This window comes from Diabrotica virgifera, chromosome 2, assembly GCF_917563875.1.
Source record: "Diabrotica virgifera virgifera chromosome 2, PGI_DIABVI_V3a".
NCBI lineage: Eukaryota > Metazoa > Arthropoda > Insecta > Coleoptera > Chrysomelidae > Diabrotica > Diabrotica virgifera.
In genome coordinates, this window is record NC_065444.1 from 179958910 (window position 1) to 179977633 (window position 18724).

At 29.5% G+C, this 18724-nt stretch overlaps 2 protein-coding genes across 2 annotated transcripts in view; one reads left to right on the forward strand and one right to left on the reverse strand.

Annotated features, from left to right (window-relative positions):
- The window catches only part of LOC126879742 (endoglucanase-like), a 178049-nt gene that overhangs the window by 137477 nt on the left and 21848 nt on the right, over nucleotides 1–18724 (reverse strand). The window lies entirely within an intron of this gene.
- Nucleotides 80–658, forward strand: LOC126880870 (uncharacterized). The gene has a single exon (XM_050644942.1). It carries the CDS (start codon nucleotides 80–82, stop codon nucleotides 656–658), a length of 579 nt encoding a protein of 192 aa, XP_050500899.1.

Sequence of the window (18724 nt, forward strand, 5' to 3'; positions counted from 1 at the left end):
ATACCATCATCTCAATAATGTATCAAAGATTTAAAAATAGCATAAAATGGCCAGATCGGGAAATTATTAAAAAAAAAACATGCCTTCTTGCTTTAGAGAAGTCTTTCATGATAAGACCACAATTATCATTGATTGCTTTGAGGTGTTTATCCAAAAACCAGCTAGTTATTTAACCCAGCAGCAAACATGGTCAAACTATAAACATCATAACACAGTTAAATTCCTTATTGGAATTACTCCCCAAGGCTGTATTTCATATATCAGTAAAGCATGGGGAGGAAGAACATCAGATAAACAAATAGTAGAGCTCTCTGGTTTTTTGGATAAAATAGAACCCCAAGATATTGTGATAGCAGATCGAGGTTTTTTAATAAAAGAATTTTTAGATGTGTTACAAGCAAAGCTAGTAATTCCAGCTTTTACCAAGGGGAAAAAACAATTGCTTCCACTAGAGCTGGAAGAAACTAGAAACATTGCACAGGTTAGAATCCACGTAGAAAGAGTTATTGGCTCCATTAAAAATAAATTTAATATTTTTTCAGAGCCACTTCCGATTTCTATGTTAACCCATGTTACTGATAGTATAAATATAGTTGATAAGATAATTTTTATAGCATGTGTTTTGATTAATTTATGCCCTCCTATTGTTCCAATTTAATTAAATTTAACCTATTTCACCAGATTGTCGCCTTTTTAGTATTTCTTTTAATAATTTTTGGTACACATCTGAAGTGTCACTACGAAAAACAATCAATGACACCTTTGGCCAAAACTAGGATATATATGCCATGTTGTCGAGGTTGTCAGTTAGTTTTGAATTATAAATAGCTACAGCAAGAAAACTTGCATTGTTTCAGACAAAATCAAACAAGCTTATATTTTTCTAAAACTTTTTTTGTTGGTTTTTAAATATGTTAAAGTAAAAAGTTATACTCACAGATTTGGCCGCTAATTGTTTAAAGAATTAAAACTCTTTTGTATACTTAAATAATTTTAAAAATATTGAATTCATCATTTTACAAATCTTTGTTGTGGGGAAGCTTGCAGTTCTGATGATCTATTGTTGTTAAATCGGTATACTATACACAAAATTGGGCATTTTTGTCTGTTTGATTTATAAATAAATAAACATTTTGCTTTATGTTGTAAAGTACTTTATAATCAACTATTTTCAATGGGAAATAAGCCACAATTTTACCAAAAAAATGATTTTATCAACGTTTCGACGCCCAAGTCGGGTGTCGTCAAAATACAAAATATTAAATTAAACAAAAATGTTATTGCTTAGTAAAAAATTCTTCTAATAATTTATTTAATCTGACTCATTAATATCAGCAATTCAGACATGGATTATACATTTTAATGAAGAAGACATTAAAATGATATTGCCAATATTGATGAGTTGCGTTCCTGGGACGACTTTACTAAAAGATAGTAAATCATAATATTATCATTCGAAAGTGGTAGGTTTATTGGTCAAAAGGTGGAGAATAAAAGACAAAGACTTCGGCTACTTCATCTATTTATTGAAGACATTTTTGTTCACTAATTAGTGAACATTATCAGTTCATCTACAAATGAGTTTGATAAATAACAAACATCCATAGGAAAAAAGCAATGCAACTAGCAAGTTGTAAGTAAAGCAGCTAGTGAAACGAACCATTGAGAAATGTAAAATACAGACATTAAGTTTGTAAAAAACTAAGTACAGTTAACAATTTAAAAGCCAATACAAGAGCAAGAGATCATGTAGTAACATAATGATTGCATAAAAAAATTGCAAAAAATGTGTTCAACTAGAACGAAAATAATGTCCAGAATTCAACAATTCCAGACAATAATTTGCATTCAAATGATGTAATTTTAACTTTAAGTAGCATTCTTACAATAATGACTGTGGCTAGCGTATATTATTTATGTACACCTCATTGGTTGTTTTTGTATTTTGATATTAATAAAAAAATTTGTGACAATTTTAATGAAAATAAATCATATGAAAACTGAAAAGAATGTATTTATTTGATGTTTCGGAGACTGACCTATATCAACCGTAGAATGAATTGTAAAAATATTAAGGAAACAAAGTTTCAAAATTTCCTCTTAAAGGTATATGTATACTATGTATACTATGGTACACTGTACTGTTGTATGTATATATGGAGTAAACATAGCTCGAGGGAAACTTTTGAAGGTCCAGAACCTTTCTGTGGCATCACTAATGATGCTACGAAAAATGAGGTTCAGAAATGGCTGATAAAGAATCATCAATAGAAAAGGAGAACCACTCAAGTTCAAGTCTAGACTAAATAAAAAATAATAATCAAGAATATTAATAAAAAACTCAAACAGTTTCATGAACCTCAATAAACGAGAGATGAAAACGGTCACTGAAATGGTGACAAGTAAGGTGAATGAACCATGGTGCAGAAAGTGCGAAATGGAAGAAGAGAGTGAATGGACTCAATAATTATTATGAAAATGATGGAAACATGAACCATTAAAATTTTTTTGTGGCATAATCATGAAATAGTTTCTGGTTGCATATTGAACATGTCCACCTAGTTTTGGGTTTTTCTAATAAATTTACACACCCAATATGGAACCAGAAAATATTACAATTCTCATATGAGCATTGAACCATAGGTTGGCCATCATCGACATTATTGCAAAAACACCACTTTGTTATATTGCCACCTGGCACTCTGGAAGTGTAATAACGTCCTAAAAGTTCAGGCATAATTACTTTTGCATGAAAATTTAGGACTTTATTTTTAATTTCTTCCCAAAATTTTATGTCTGGTAAAACTCTTTCGATAAATATAAAATTAGGACACCAGACAACAAAGTCACAATAATTAAGTTTACAAATAAATATTTGTGCTTGCACCTGGTAATAGTACTTATGTTTTTTATTCATTTTTACTGTATCAGTTTTATCACATTCAAGACAGGAGTCCTTTCGACTTGCATACTCCTGTAAATTTCCATTTTCTCGAAGAGAAAATGGACACTTTACTTCTAAGGTACCCGCAGCACAACAGTCACAATACACAAATCCATCAGGTGAGGCACCTAACTGAGGCCATTTCATGCACACTACCAAGCCAATTGTATTCACTATAAAGTCTCTATGATTCCTGCTGGTTTCTTTTTTATAAGCATCAATTGCCAGCTGTTCGTGATTTATCCCCCATCTTATTGCCCTTGTAGAAATTTTGCGAAGGTAACATATTGATTTGATCAAAGATAGGAATGGTTTCTCCACATTGGTTCTACAGACATCTTTAAACATTGAAGCTGTTACTCTACCAGTCCTTTGTCTACACCACTCTGCACATTTCCTGTGGTCCTGTGTCTTATCTTCTATTTCTCTTCGTATATTCTGGGTTACCTCCATTTTACATTTCATACCTAGTTGAATGAGATCATCTAGAGGCATTTTTTCATATTTTTTATGGTACACATTAAAAAGGACTGGTATACTAACTTTTTCATTATTTTCATCCGACAGTTGTGACGCAAATGGCTCTACATGCCTCATCAAAACAGCGTCACAATTGGAATTCTGCAATTCTTGCAGCAAGCCCAACATTTCGCTATCATCCATTGGAGGAATTTCCTTATAATTTTTTTCTTCTATCACTTTCCCCCAGTCTAGTGAAGCAGCTTCTATTGGATGTGTACCACTTTGCGTTGGAACTGGCCAAGTTGATTTGACATCTGTACACGCTACATTCTTTTCATTTTTCTGCTGCTTCAAATATGCTGCATGCTCTGTAGCGTACAAAACTGCTGTAACATGGCTACATACTTCCCCAAGACCTGCCATGCAAGTACAATGCGCAGTACAAATACTGCCACCTGTTTCAGCGGTAATCCAAACTCTTAATTTGGTTTCTCTAACTCTAATTGAATGCTGCACCTGAAACAAAAAAATTAAATCAATTATCAAGGCAATCAATTATATTAAACCCTAAAGCCCGGTTGTTCAAACGCTAATCAAGAAGTTGATTATAATTAAGTCCCCTTAATAACCATCAAATAACAACACCCCTCATTCGTACGTCAATCAGTTGATTGTAATCAATTATGTTAATTATCAATATGATAATTAACATAAAACTGTGATAATTAACATAATTGATTGATTAATTAATTATTAATTATTATTTAACAACAATTATTAACATAATTGATTAATAAATCTCATAATTGTAATCAATTATGTTTTCAGCAACCCAAACAAAGTTGACATTGACAGTTGGTGAAAGTAATTAAATATTTGATAATGATCAGTTGATTCCATTTTTGATTAGCGTTCGAACAACCGGCCCTAAGACTAAAAAGTAATCTCTTTAATATTGATTATTAACCAAGTGTTAACAAATCAGGTATTTTTTCTTAAAAAATTTGAAATACAGGTACTGCTCTTACCTTGCCTATTAAAAGCACCAGATCATTAATAACTTTAAAACCCACTTTTTCTACAAAGCCAGATTTGAAATATTTGTAAGCTGCTAAACTTTTATAAGCTCTCATTTGTTCATGGGTATAAAAGCTGTGAGTAAAAACAATATAGGTCAGAATGTCCATGGAAGCTATTGGTGGCACATAGGTAAGTCCATAATCAAAATCGACTTCACTTAGAGCATATGGATCACAGTTAAGTTGTTTGATTTTGTCCAAATATCTATCTGCGGCTTCAGGAGAGCTTATTCTTAGTTGGTCCAAATACGAACTTTCTTTTAAAGCCATATTTGTAATAAAAACAAAAGTCCGACTCTCACAAATAATATTGCAATGTTGTCTTGAAAACGACAGTTTTTCAAAGGGTACAAGTAACTAAATAAAACAATTTTAACACCAACTCTACAACGAAAAGCACAAGTACAACAATGCAAGTAAACCAGCAAAATCGATTGTATGCCATACGACCGTCATTTAAACGTCAAAATAGTCACGTGGTTTGGATTGCCTAATTGGGACACCCTGTATACATTATTATTGTATGTCAAAAAGGACAATTTGAAATACTAATCGACGGGTCTGAGCATTTTTCAAAAAAACAATTAGTATTTGAGATATTGAATTTATTCCAAATTACAGACTCTCTCTGTATAAACAAAATTCGTTAATTAAAATCAAATATTCATTAAAATCTAGCAAAAAAATTGTCAAACATTATGTTTCAAAAAATGGCTGAACCATGGCGATCTTTCATTAATGGCGGATTTGACTCGCGACCTAAATTGCACTACATTTTAACTGATTTGGACAAGGACACCCCCTGCCGACCTTTAGTAAACCCTATTTTTACCTTGCACACCTCGAATTTACCTATTAGGTATACCGTATACCTAATACGTCCTAAAGTAAGCGCAAACAACCTGGTCTTGACGACAGACTCCCGACGACCGCTCGTCGTGAACACGCCTTAATCTGGTGGACGATTTGAGATTGTTCAAACAAGATAAAACTTTTTGTAATTTCATTAAGAAATGTTTAATAAACAACTTATCAAAAAGTTCTACTCGAGAAGTGGGTGCTTCATTTTTTATTAAACAAATGAACAGCGAAGTTAGATGTTTTTTTAAATAACTCCGAAAATATAATTTTTAGAAAAAAACTGACTTGACCATTGAAAAATTCAGAAAATTTTACAAAAAATACCTTATATAAAGATTTTTCTAAAGTTAAATCTCTAGCTTCTGTAATTTTTTATTTATAACGCTTAAGTCACCCTTCTCACACACATTGGCGCACTGTAAACTAGCGTTGGAAGAAGTGCACGGTTGAGTTTTTTTAATGTAATTCTTTAACTAATGGATCAAAAGAAATTTTATAAATTGGACATGAAAGAAGATGAAATAAGCTATCTTATGGTTGTAATAAAAAGAAATAAAATGTATGGACATAAGTACGGTGTGGGCGGAAATTGAGCCTTACATGAATTTTGTTTAAAAATGATTTAAAAATGTGTAACTAATACAATTTTACTTATAAAACTCTCAAATTTGCACAACTTACCTCTCAATCATCTGACTAAACGATGTTTTATTCAAAAAAAATTTCAAAAGTTTAATTAAAATAATACGATGTCTCAAAAAATGTAATTTTTGAAAACTTCGTAGTTTTATAGAATTCCCACCATTTTAAGACGGTATTAGTCAAGTTTGAATAAATATAATATATTTTTTTGTTCTTTTTTTAAAGCTTGGGATGTAAAACACTGAAATATTTTAATTTAAAAATGAAATAAACAATTTCTTTTTGAGAAAACTAAGAAAGATAACAAAAATGTAATACAAAAACAGAAAATTACCAGCTGAAAAAATGTATATACAGAGTGATCAAAATTATTTTCTGTAAAAACTACCTAAAATGCATTTAATAATAAGCTTCAACAATAATAAATGTTCAACAAAAAAATTTTTTTTTAGCTCTTATACAGTATGTCTGCGTAAGTTGGAACCTATTGATAACTTTTTTAATATCAGTTTTACGAAAAAAAGTTATTCTTTATAAAATACTCTGCATCATATATAGCATAAGAAGCAACCATCAAATATCCAATTTTGTTAATTTTGTACGAGGTATGTCAAAAAATATGAATTTCACTCAGGAGTAAAGTACCTTTATATTTCACAATATCGAAAATGTTTATAAAGAAAAGTTGTTTGGAATTAAAAACTATGTTTCAATATGTAATTATATCTTTCTAATCGAAAATTTGTTTTTTTTTTAAATATTCTTTCTAATACATTTTAATTTTTAATATTATTGTGAAAATTATTTGTTTATCTTTTTTTAAGAATGAAATTCCATATTTGTTTGATTGGATTATACTTGTTTTTCATTTAAATATCCGCCATTTTGGATCCGCCATTTTGAAATTTAAATTTTTAATCTTTAATTCAGATTCAACAACCTGTTGAAAATAAAGACAATAAATGTTTTAGAAAAATGTTCTTTATTATGTTCTTTTTAAAAAAATCCGCATCTTGGATCCGCCATTTTATAGTTTATAATATTAACATTTAAGTTAGGCTTATCAAAGCTCTCAAAAATAAATATATGTAGAAATAAATACATTTTGTAAAGAAATTATGATTTTACAACTATTTTTTAAGTTATCCGCCATTTTGAAAATGCCATTTTATAATTTAAATTATCCAGATTTGATTCAGGTTCAGCAACCTCTCAAAAATATCCACATATATGTAAACAAACACGTTTTATAAAAAAATCGGATTTTACAACTACTTTTTAAGGATTTTTAGGAAAAAATCCGCCATTTTGAATCCGCCATTTTAAATTTGCAAATTGTAATGTCAGATTCGGGTTCATCATAATCAAAAATAAAATAAAAACATTCTTTATCAAAATAAAATGTTGAATTCACCCATATTCTTAACATTATTTATACAAAACAATTGTTATTGTTTAAACAATTAATAAACAATTAGCGGCGAAATTTGTGAGTAGAACTTTTTACTTTAATATATTTGTAAACTAACAAAAAAAGTTTTAGGAAAATATAACCTTGTTTGATTTTTTCCGAAACATTGTATCTTTTCGTTCTAATTGCACTCCCCTATTAATAGGGATTATAGGATCCCAGATTGGGAGTTAATATACGGTTTATAGAAAAACCAAGTGTAAAAAAGTAAGGTTATGTTATGCAATGTAATATCTGTCATATTATAGTCATATTACTCTGGGCTAATTAGCAAAATTCATGGAAAAGTTATTTACCAGCAATTTTATTGCTGGAATCGAAATATAAGATCCTATATATTAATAATATAGGTATGCAAAGTCCGCAGATAGTGTGCTACTTTTTTTATAAACAAAATGGCGCCGACAAATCGTATTTTTTTTTCAATTATTGCTCTATAACTCCGAAGATTTTAACTTTACAACAAAAACACCTTAATAAAAATTCACCGCAATTAAATTCTGCATAGAGATAGGTTTTTTACGATTTTCTCCGACGAAAATTTTCCTCGGAAAATGCGGGTTTTCCTAACAAAAACTCTAATTTTCAAATAAAGTTTTAGGTAAGTAATTATTAATCAATAATTAAATAACTCAGTGACATCAAAGCTTTCTTGGTATAGATTGTAATTCCAGAAGCTGGTGAAAATTAAACGAATATTTTAGCAACAATTCAATTGTTAATTAACAAATTACGATCGCAATAATAACCAAAATAATCATGATACATTGATCAAACTTATAAAGATTATAAAGATGAGATGCTTATTTAATATTTTATCGACAAAATATAAATGTTTCTTTTTTTTTGCATAATCTTTAAATTTTGAAAAAAAAATAGTTATAATACGCTGGTCTAATTAGTAAAGTACAAAGAAAAACACTCAAATAAAAATTAACCCCAATTTAATTCTGCATAGAGACATGTTTTTCCCGATTTGCTCCGACGAAAATTTTCCTCGGAAAATGTGGGTTTTCCCAACAAAATATCGAATTTTCAAATAAATTTTTTGGGCCAGTAATTATTTATCAATAACTATATAGCTTGGTGAAATAAAAGCTTTCTTGTTATAGATTATAAATTCAGAAGCCGGTGAAAATGAAACGAATATTTTAGCAACAATTCAATTGTAAAGTAACAATTTACAGTCGCAATAACAACCAAAATAATCATGAGACATTGATCAAGCTTAGAAAGAATATAAAGGTGTGATGCCTATTTAATATTTTGTCGACAAAATATAAATTTTTCATTTTTTTGCATAATCTTTAAATGTTTAAAAAAATTGTTATAAACAAATTAACATTTCTCAGAAATTCTTTATTATATTCTAATTTTAAAAAATACTTAAAAAAAATGCGTATTTCATAGGTCTTGAAAATAAATGCTTTAAAAAAATTTTCCAACCATTTGCAAAAAAGTTATGAAACAACAAAGTAAATATACGAATTCTCCGTTGTTTATAATTTGTTTTAACTGTTTTAAAGCTTAAAAGTGAGTCTATGGTACAATCTAATTACTCACAAAGAATGTCAAAAATTAGTGCAATGGTTATATTTTAATCAAAGATTAAAAATACTTTTTTTTGTAATTTTTAGCGCGAAAGTAGGCTTGATACAGAGCCGGAGATAAAATGTTCACTCGAAGCGACTGACACGCGGGAGTTGTGTATGTGGGTGGGTAGCTACGGTACTGTATTATTCTACTTTCGCGCGTGTAAATTACAAAAAAATATATTTATAATCTTTAATTAAAATATAACCATTAAACTGATAACCGATATTTTTTTATAAGTAATTAGCCTGTACTTTAAGTTCACTTCTACGCTTTGAAAGAATTAAAAAAAATTATAAATACCGTAGTAATCGTATGTTTACTTTGCTATTTCATAACTTTTTTGCAAATGGTTGCAAAAAAGTTTTAAGGCATTCATTTTCAAGATATTTGAAATGCGCATTTTAGCTATTTCTTAAAATTATAATATAATAAAAACTTTCTGAGAAACGTTAATTTGTTTATAACTATTTTTTTTAAACATTTAAAGATTATGCAAAAAAATAAAAAAATTATATTTTGTCGACAAAATGTTAAATAGGCATCTCATCTTTATAAGATTTCAAAGTTTGATCAGTGTATCATAATTATTTTGGTTATTATTGCGACTGTAAATTATTAATTAACAATTAAATTGTTGCTAAAATATTCGTTTAATTTTCACCAGCTTCTGGAACTATAATCTAAACCAAGAAGGCTTTTAAGTCACCAAATTATTTAATTATTGGTAAATAATTACTTATCTAAAACTTTACTTGAAAGTTAAAGATTTTGTTGGGAAAACCCGCATTTTCCGAGGAAAATTTTCATCGGAGCAGATCGGGAAAAACACGTCTCTATGCAGAATTTAATCACGGTGAATTTTTATTTGAGTGTTTTTGTAAATTTAAAATCTTCGGAGTTGTAGAGCAATAATTGAAGAAAACACGATTTTCGGGCGCCATTTTGTTTATAAAAAAAGTAGCACACTATCTGAGGACTTTTCATACCTATATTATTAATAAATAGGATCTTATAAGTCGATTCCAGCAATAAAATTGCTGGTAAATAACTTTTCCCAAAAATGGCCTATTCTCCGATAATCAGCCCAGATTATATAAGTCAAGATGAGTCAAGTCAGATAGGCCCTAATCAGCAAATTTTTACGTCGTTTTGTAGTTGGAAACTAAACAACCAATTGTCGAAAATTTACTTTACGACGTTGGATAGTCGTCGACGTTTTTTAGTAAATTACATGTATCTTATAAAAAAAACTTTGACGTCAGGTTAACGTATACAACTTTACTTAAGTACTACGTTGTTATTACCTACGTTGTATTGTCGTTCTCACCTTCCCGCAAGTACACGCAGTAATCTACCATATACCTACTGAGAAAACACCCGACGTCTCCTGAACGTTGGGTTCGATACTAATAAATACTCTGTAATCCCCGACGTTGAGCAGTCGTTAAATGTCTTCCAGTAAATTACATTGTAGTATAGAGGTTATACCCGACGTCAGCTTAACGTTAAACCTTAACCTAATAATTAACGTTGGTATTCTCAACGTTGGATTGTCGTTGTCGTCTTCCCGAAAAATACGTCTACCATACTCGATAAAACACCAACGTCCTCTGAACGTTGGCATCTATCCTAAAAAATACGTTGTAATTCCCGACGTTGAGTAGTCGTTGATATATGCCACTTAATTGCACTTATACTACAGATAGGTTAAGACCGACGTCAGCTTAACGTCAAACCTTATCCTAATAATTGACGTCGTTATTCCCGATGTCGGTTGGTCATCAGATTATATTACTTATTAGCAGCAACGTTGGTCCATAGGAAAAACAGACGTTGTCCTTTGTTAAGGCTTATTGTGAACCAATTTTGTCCTTAAATTTAACGTCCCATTAGGACAAAATTGGTTGCAGGTCGTAAAATTGCTACTTGGGATCCCTCAGACATCCAGACACGTAATTAACTTTATTTGCTTGCTTTCGGACCCTCTCGTTAACATTAATAATTATTTTTAATATATTTTTATATTTTGTTAATCCAACCCAAAGATTTCCAAAATTACGTAAAATTATGTCAAAGCACTCACTTATAAAATTCAGTATTGTTTTCCTGATATTATTTATAAATACCCATTAGAGATAATAATGGTCAGGATTTTTGAGCGTGTTTGCAAATACAGGTTTATGACGCACGTACATGTTTATTTTAAAAATATTTGTAGACCGATTGTATTCAAAACATGCATTTAAATGTAAGGAAAAATACTTAAAGCACTGAAAGAAATTTCAATTGTAAGATAACGCCCAAAAATATAATGATAATGTTAGTAGGTAAATATATCGAAAATTGAAGTGATGCCATAAATCAAAAAATAGATAAGCTCTTTATTTTCTCAAGGTTTATTAGACAGATGAGAACATAATTTAATTATTCTAAAGATCAAAACCTTAAGGAAAAAAACCTGCAATTGACTTGTTGTTTCTGAATGATATTGAATTCTGGCTTGCGCCAAGCTGTACATACATTCACAAACTATTAAGGACTAAAAAGTTATAGTAGACTTCATTTCATAGTATTAAGTGCATAATATTAGCTGTCCTAGAAATAATAGTTATTTATGATAAAAGTGTTAAAAGTACAATTTCAGTACAAAAGTGTTAAAAGCAAAGCGAATTCTGCAATTCACATGAGTGCCTTAAAAATGTACTTTTTAACACGTATATCATAAAATATTTTTTCTACAAACATCTTATCAACAATTATAATTTATTCATTCTTAATTACAGGACAATATCTACAAAAACTTTTACTTGAACTTGACTGACATTCCATTTTTATATTTTTCTTGACATTAGATCAAAACTGCCTATACGCTGTGAGCTCGTACGTAGAGGGGATATTTACACATTCGCGAGCGCCAGTAGTGACAAGTCTGTAAACGTTTACCGGAAATTTGACATAAATGTCAAAGTGATTAATTTAAAATTAAAATTAAAAACATTAATTATAAAAAATATTAGTTGGTCAAAGCTGTGGTAAATATTTTTACCTTAAATATACTTACGTTTTAAATACTGAATTTAAGTTTTTTTTAATGTTCCTTAATATGTAATTATAAATTATTCTATTAACCTTAGCGCCATCTACACGGTAATTGTGAAAGTATCCGAAGTAAAAAATTAATATTTCATCAACAGAACGTCAAAATGATTAGCAAAATCTTGAAAAAATCTATTACAATTTAATTACTTTTTAGCGTTGTAAATATTAACCGATAACAATTAAATAATAAATTTAAAAATTACCGGTGAAAGTTGAATAGTCGTCCGCTAGGATCGACACCAGCCAAGCTCAGAGCGTATACTGTCAATACGTAAATCATAACAACTATAGAATAACATCTTACTTTTATTGTTGTATATTCTAACAAATTTTAATAGTTTTTTTCTACAAACGTGTTAAAAATGCAATAATACAGTTTAAATTAATTTTTAAAAAACCTTTTAAACCACCTTTTTCAAATTGCGCAAGTTGTACTATTAATATTAATGTTAAGAGGATCGGTACGTATTTTCGGCTGCAATGCTACTCAAATGGGGATTCAATTTTTCGAATCCTGAGAAAACTAATAAGTATTTTTGAAAAATTTAAACGCAGAATGAAAGATCACGTTATTAGCGAGGGCCGAAAGTCCCCGAGAACTTCTGTAATGTTTATTTTAATAAGTTACAGGGGTGAAAAACTAAGAGAAAATTTAGTGTGATTTTTAATTTCAAATATATCATTCAAAATAAACTTTTTATTTATTCTAAAGGACTTTCGGCCCTCGGTAATAATTTAGTCTTTCATTCTGCGTTTAAATTTTTCAAAAATATTTATTGCTTTTTTCAGGATTCGAAAAAAATAAACACAATGCCGTGGTAATATTTTCCAAATCTATCTTTGTCTTACAACGCACTCAGCCGAATATAATATTGTCAGCATATATTGACAATCAGTGACAATTTTAAATATTTGACATTGCATCGGGAATATGTTGAGTTATTGATTAAATATTATTGAAATATAGTGTATTTGATAAATAATTGATTTAAGACGTGAACTTAATAAAAAGTTATTTATTGTGTATTATTTGTGGAAGATCCAAGCAGAGAATACATCAGGATAATATATTCTGTGATCCAAGTATTTTGTTCCTAAAGATGTTCAAAATTGTAAGCGTTCCATAACAATATATTATTAAAAAATCACTTTAACACTTTTCTTCTTTTCTCGATTGAGTATTAGTCTTTGTTGTACAAATAAATTATTACAATCACTGAATACATAGTTAGTGAAAAAATTATCACATTTATTAACTGAATTAATAATTTCCAATTATAAAAATAACAGTTATCCAAGAACAGTTATCCAAGAACCCATCTCTTTAAATTAATGATGACATTTTCAAGTAGAATGACATTCTAGTAATGTTTACATATCCATACCAGTGTGAATTTTACTACACGTAATTTGTCGTGTAAAGACAGAAAAAGTAGGGATACACGTAAAATATTTGCGAATTATGTAATGAAATATAAATATTTTGGCGTTTCACAATTTGACAATTCACTTTATCCTGCAGTGCCTTAAATTTTTTAAAGCACTAGTGCTTTAAAGTGGCATTTTTAACGCTCCTATGGAGTGCTGAAATAGTTATTTATGAAACAGTTCGTGAAGTATGCTTTTTGCGAACGCACGCGATTTTTAGAGCACGAGCGACCACGGAGCGAGTGCTATACATTGCGTAAATTCGCAAAAAGTACCTACTTCACGCACAGTTTGATACAATATTTTATCTACGATAAACAAATAAAAAAACTGTAACTCTTCGTCACTGCAATTCATTTCTATTCTACAATTTTTAGAACTTTGACATTTAAAAATCCTAACTACTTTCAAACCCCAAAACTCTCAAAAATTTTGTTGTAAGTCATTGCTCATATTGTCATCACCATCACAACGCGAAAGTTAACGATATATGAAAGTGTGTCAAAAACTTATTGAAAGTGTGCGAAAAAGTAAATCCCATTTAAAATACATTGTTACTTCACGCACAATTTAAACCCTTCACGCACTGCTATCTATAATGAGAGTTTTCACAAACTAAAATCTTATACATAATATGACATAGCGTAGATAACTTGCATTTGTCGGTATTTACTTTTTCGGCAAATTAAAACTAAACTTTCGAAAATCAAAAATTTGCTTAGTTAGTTAGCTTTCAGATTTTGTATCGCAAACACGACAATACACTATTCGATCGTTTATCGTGATTTTCATTGTAATCAACCCTAAAACACGAGTTTAATTACCTAGTAACCTTTATATTGGCGAACAACGTAGTGGCGTTTACTTGAAAATTACAGGATGAAAATTAGAAAAGTGTGCTTTAGCGATAATAATTGTTAAATTATTCAGTGTGGAGCCTTTTCGCAACGGTATTCAAAAGAAGATCGCCAACTCAAAAGTTAAAAAGAAATAAGTGCTTCGCTAATTACTTTTTCATATTCGGACAATAATTCGTTTCGGTATAAAAAAACTAGTGGACCTATTGTTTGGTAACAAGTAACAAAGTCGGTAATTAAAGTATTGTACATTCGCTTCGGTATATAATTAGTCGACATATTGTTCAAAGTGCTTCAGTTATTCGGAGGCTTTTGTCTATTTTTATTGTTTATTAGACAATTGACTGCTTCGGTTACGTATAAAGACTTTCTGTTTTTGTCCAACTCGAAAGTGATGTAGTGCTAGTTGTTCCAAGGATCGTACAGGTGGTGTGCAGTAGGGTGGTGCGAAAAAAGTCAAGTTGATAATTCCGTGTCGCTATAGTGCGGAAAAGTTGCGATTGGTAATTACCAGAAAAACAACAAAAGAATTATTCAAATCGAACTTTATCTTCCGATCCCGCAATGGACCTAAAGATTATGAAAAAAAATTAAATTTTACCTTTTTTTTCAAAATTTTTTATTTATCCTCCGTGTATGTTTTACTTATCGCTATAGTAAAATTTATTTACAGTTTGCATTGTTGAGTAATAAAAAAATAGTGTTACGCATTTAACGAATATCTTCCAATCCCACAAGGTCAATCAAAGTCTATAAAAATTTGAAATTTTTGATGATTTTAATAAATTACAAAACATTTTTTAGTTGTCTCATTTTTCTGTTACATTGTGAAGCTCTTAGCTTGTTTATATATTGTGTCACAATATTTAAACAACCCAAAACTGAAAACGAGGGGGTGGATGGAAAACACTTTAGCTCTACACGCACTTTTCTCTCCAACCAACCAATGAGTGTGTGTTTTTTACATTATTTACATATATTTCTTTATCATCTGTTTGTGTCCAGCTCTTAAACACCAACTTTGTATTATGATTCTTTGGTAAAATCTGACAGCATTGACCTTGATTTAAGTGTTGTCCTGATGAATCCTTCTCTCGATGGCATATATATATATATATATATATATATATATATATATATATATATATATATATAATAATATATATATATATATATATATATATATATATAACAGGTATATAATCTTTGCTGAACAGTTAGGAAACAAGGTTGAAATATTGGGGTAGCAGCAATCTCAAAGAAAAATCTTTATAATAATTCCAAGCTTTCGATAATGTTTATTATCATCTTCAGGAAACTACAAATATAAATATACAGTATTTAACAATTAGTCTAACTAAAATCAATAAAAATTGTTATCTTTGTGCCATCAAAAATCCAAAACACCATAGTTTTCTCTCACTAAACTAGGTGTCTAGGATCCCCAGAAATTAGATATACATATTAGAAATATTAAAAAATATTAAAAAATATTAGACATACATAATTTTTTAAAAAATATTTTAGCTTTTATCGCTTTATACTCAGATTTTTATAAGTTTTTATATAGTTTTTACTTTAATTTATATTATTTACTATTTACCAAGACAAAATTTCATTGTTATGTCAGTATTTAACAACTAGGCTCTACATCCTCAAATAATGTAAGTACCAAAACATATAAATAATTTTTTAGTAAAGTTGTTCTGTGATATGCGGTGTTTATAGTGAGAGTATTAGCTCTGCATTTCTCAGAGCAATATTTTGTTATTTTTGTGTTTCTGGGGATCCTAGACACCTAGTTTAGTGAGAGAAAACTATGGTGTTTTGGATTTTTGATGGCACAAAGATAACAATTTTTATTGATTTTAGTTAGACTAATTGTTAAATACTGTATATTTATATTTGTAGTTTCCTGAAGATGATAATAAACATTATCGAAAGCTTGGAATTATTATAAAGAGTTTTCTTTGAGATTGCTGCTACCCCAATATTTCAACCTTGTTTTATATATATATATATATATATATATATATATATATATATATATATATATATATATATATATATATATATTGTTATATTTCTATTTGATATGAAAATTAAATTTTGATAATTATAAACAAAATTCACTTTAATATAAAATTTTTTAATTTTCTCAACCTCGGGCATATAAATTTAGAACAACCTGTATACAACAAATTGTTATATTTAATTTTAAGAAGTGATTAGAATAAGCGTACGAAACTCGGAACAATGTGCTTAGATAAACAAAGTGAATGACGCGTACCATTATCGTTTTTCTCGGAAGGTCGATCATTAGCCTATGCTAAATAAAATTCAGTGAAATAGATGATAGTTCATTATCGTTTTTCGCGGAAGGTTTCGATCATTAGCCTAGGCTAAATAAGACTCATTTGAAAGAGAGAATAGGTCATTAAAATTTGTAAATAGTTAGAAAGTATTTTAGAATGGGAATTAAATATTTTCTTTTGAAATCCATTAAGCATATTTAGAAAGATTAAAAATTGGTTTTGAGGAATATTACGAATGAGAGTTGGTGGTGGAAGATTGATTTGTGAATCTGGAAGGGATATTTAGAAAGTAGGGGAATGGATGAGAAAGTGAGATCAGAATGTTTTGAGCTGTCGAGAAGAGAAGTCGAGTAGTAGACGGTAGTGTACGGAGAGTGAGAAAGCCGATGTAGTTCCGTGAGTGTGGAGTATCTATCGTGGAACGAGAAGTAGGCCAGGTCGAGAGTAAAAGAACCTCCTTGAGCCAAGAGTGTCCCGGTAGCTGATAGCAGTTTCGAGAAAGGTAGAACACAGCATCACGACAGACGCAGGAACGAGAGCTATACGAGCTAGTTTTTCAAAGGAGAACATTACTGGAAGCCAGGACGAGGTTTGATCGCAGCCAAGGATAGCAGGAAACGGGTCTTGTGTGAGGACATTTTCAGTTCACCAGGAAAAGGTCAGTCTCATTTGTTTGGACATGAATGTATGGGTTTTTCGTATTAAATTCCACATAAAAAATTGAATAACATAATCAATAATATCAGAAAAGCTTCATCAAACTTAAATAGAGTTGTTCCTAATAACTCCTAATAGTTAAATGTTAATAAAAACTTTCAATTGAAAACTAAAAGGAAATAAGATTCCCATTTGTAAATGTTATGTTTAAGAATAATAAGAAATAGCAAATATTAAGCATTGATTGCCTTTTAAATAAAATAAAAAATATTTTGATTATAATTGTAACCCATATGTGTATTTTTTTTACTCTTTTCTTTTCTATCCCGATTAGGAACCATTAAGAAATATTTAGAAGCCACGAAAGTAAGTAATTAATTTATAATTCGCCCTGAGATTGAAAACATATTGATATGTGATCTGGTAAATTAATTAGATTATTATTAATGCATTGATTAAATTAAATGACATATAAAAATATTATCTCATATCAATAATCAAGATCACATCAACTGGCGCCCAACGTGGGGCATTTTAAAGTATTTCTAGTGGCAAATTTGAAGGATAGAAAGAGTAAAGCCGGTATTTGAAAATTTATATGCCTGTGGTAAAAAGTGAGATACTTACATTTGATAACATAAAATTTTAGATCTCTTTAGGTACAAATTTTACATAACTGATTTAATATTTTATTTTACGATATTTACATTTGATATATTTATTGACAATTTATAATATTTGGGTGAGAAAAAGTCGTCTTGGTAACATACTAGTAAAATTTCATATTTGGCGGGGACAGTACTTCTTGAAAACAAATGTCTGTGACAAGAAGCCAAAGCAAAGACAACAAAAAACAAAAAGAACATTCAAATCAAGAGAATAATTCAGACCAAGAAGATATTTTAGACAAGACAATCATGGCATCAGAACAGCAAGAATTATCAGGAATAGATAAATTATTACAAATGATGCAACTCCAGTCACAAAGAATGGAACAGAAAATGGATGAAACACAACAAAAACTGGATGACAATCAAAGAGAAACAAAACAAACAATGGAGAAAAATCAGGAAGAAACATCAAAGAAAATGGATAAAGTGGATCAAAAAATGGAGGAAACACAACGAAAAATGGATGAAACACAACAAAAATTGGATCAAAAAATGGATGAAACAAAAAGAATAATGCAAGAAAATCAGAAGGAAACAAAACAAGCCATAGAAGAGAACAACAAGAAAATGGAGGAACGCATAGAAAAGTATGAAATGAAAATTCAAGATAAAATAAAGGAGTTAACGAATGGCCAGAAAAAG

What these genes read in the sequence shown, in the direction of transcription:
- LOC126880870 (XM_050644942.1), top strand. Translation starts at nt 80, where the DNA reads ATGCCTTCTTGCTTTAGAGAAGTCTTTCATGATAAGACCACAATTATC.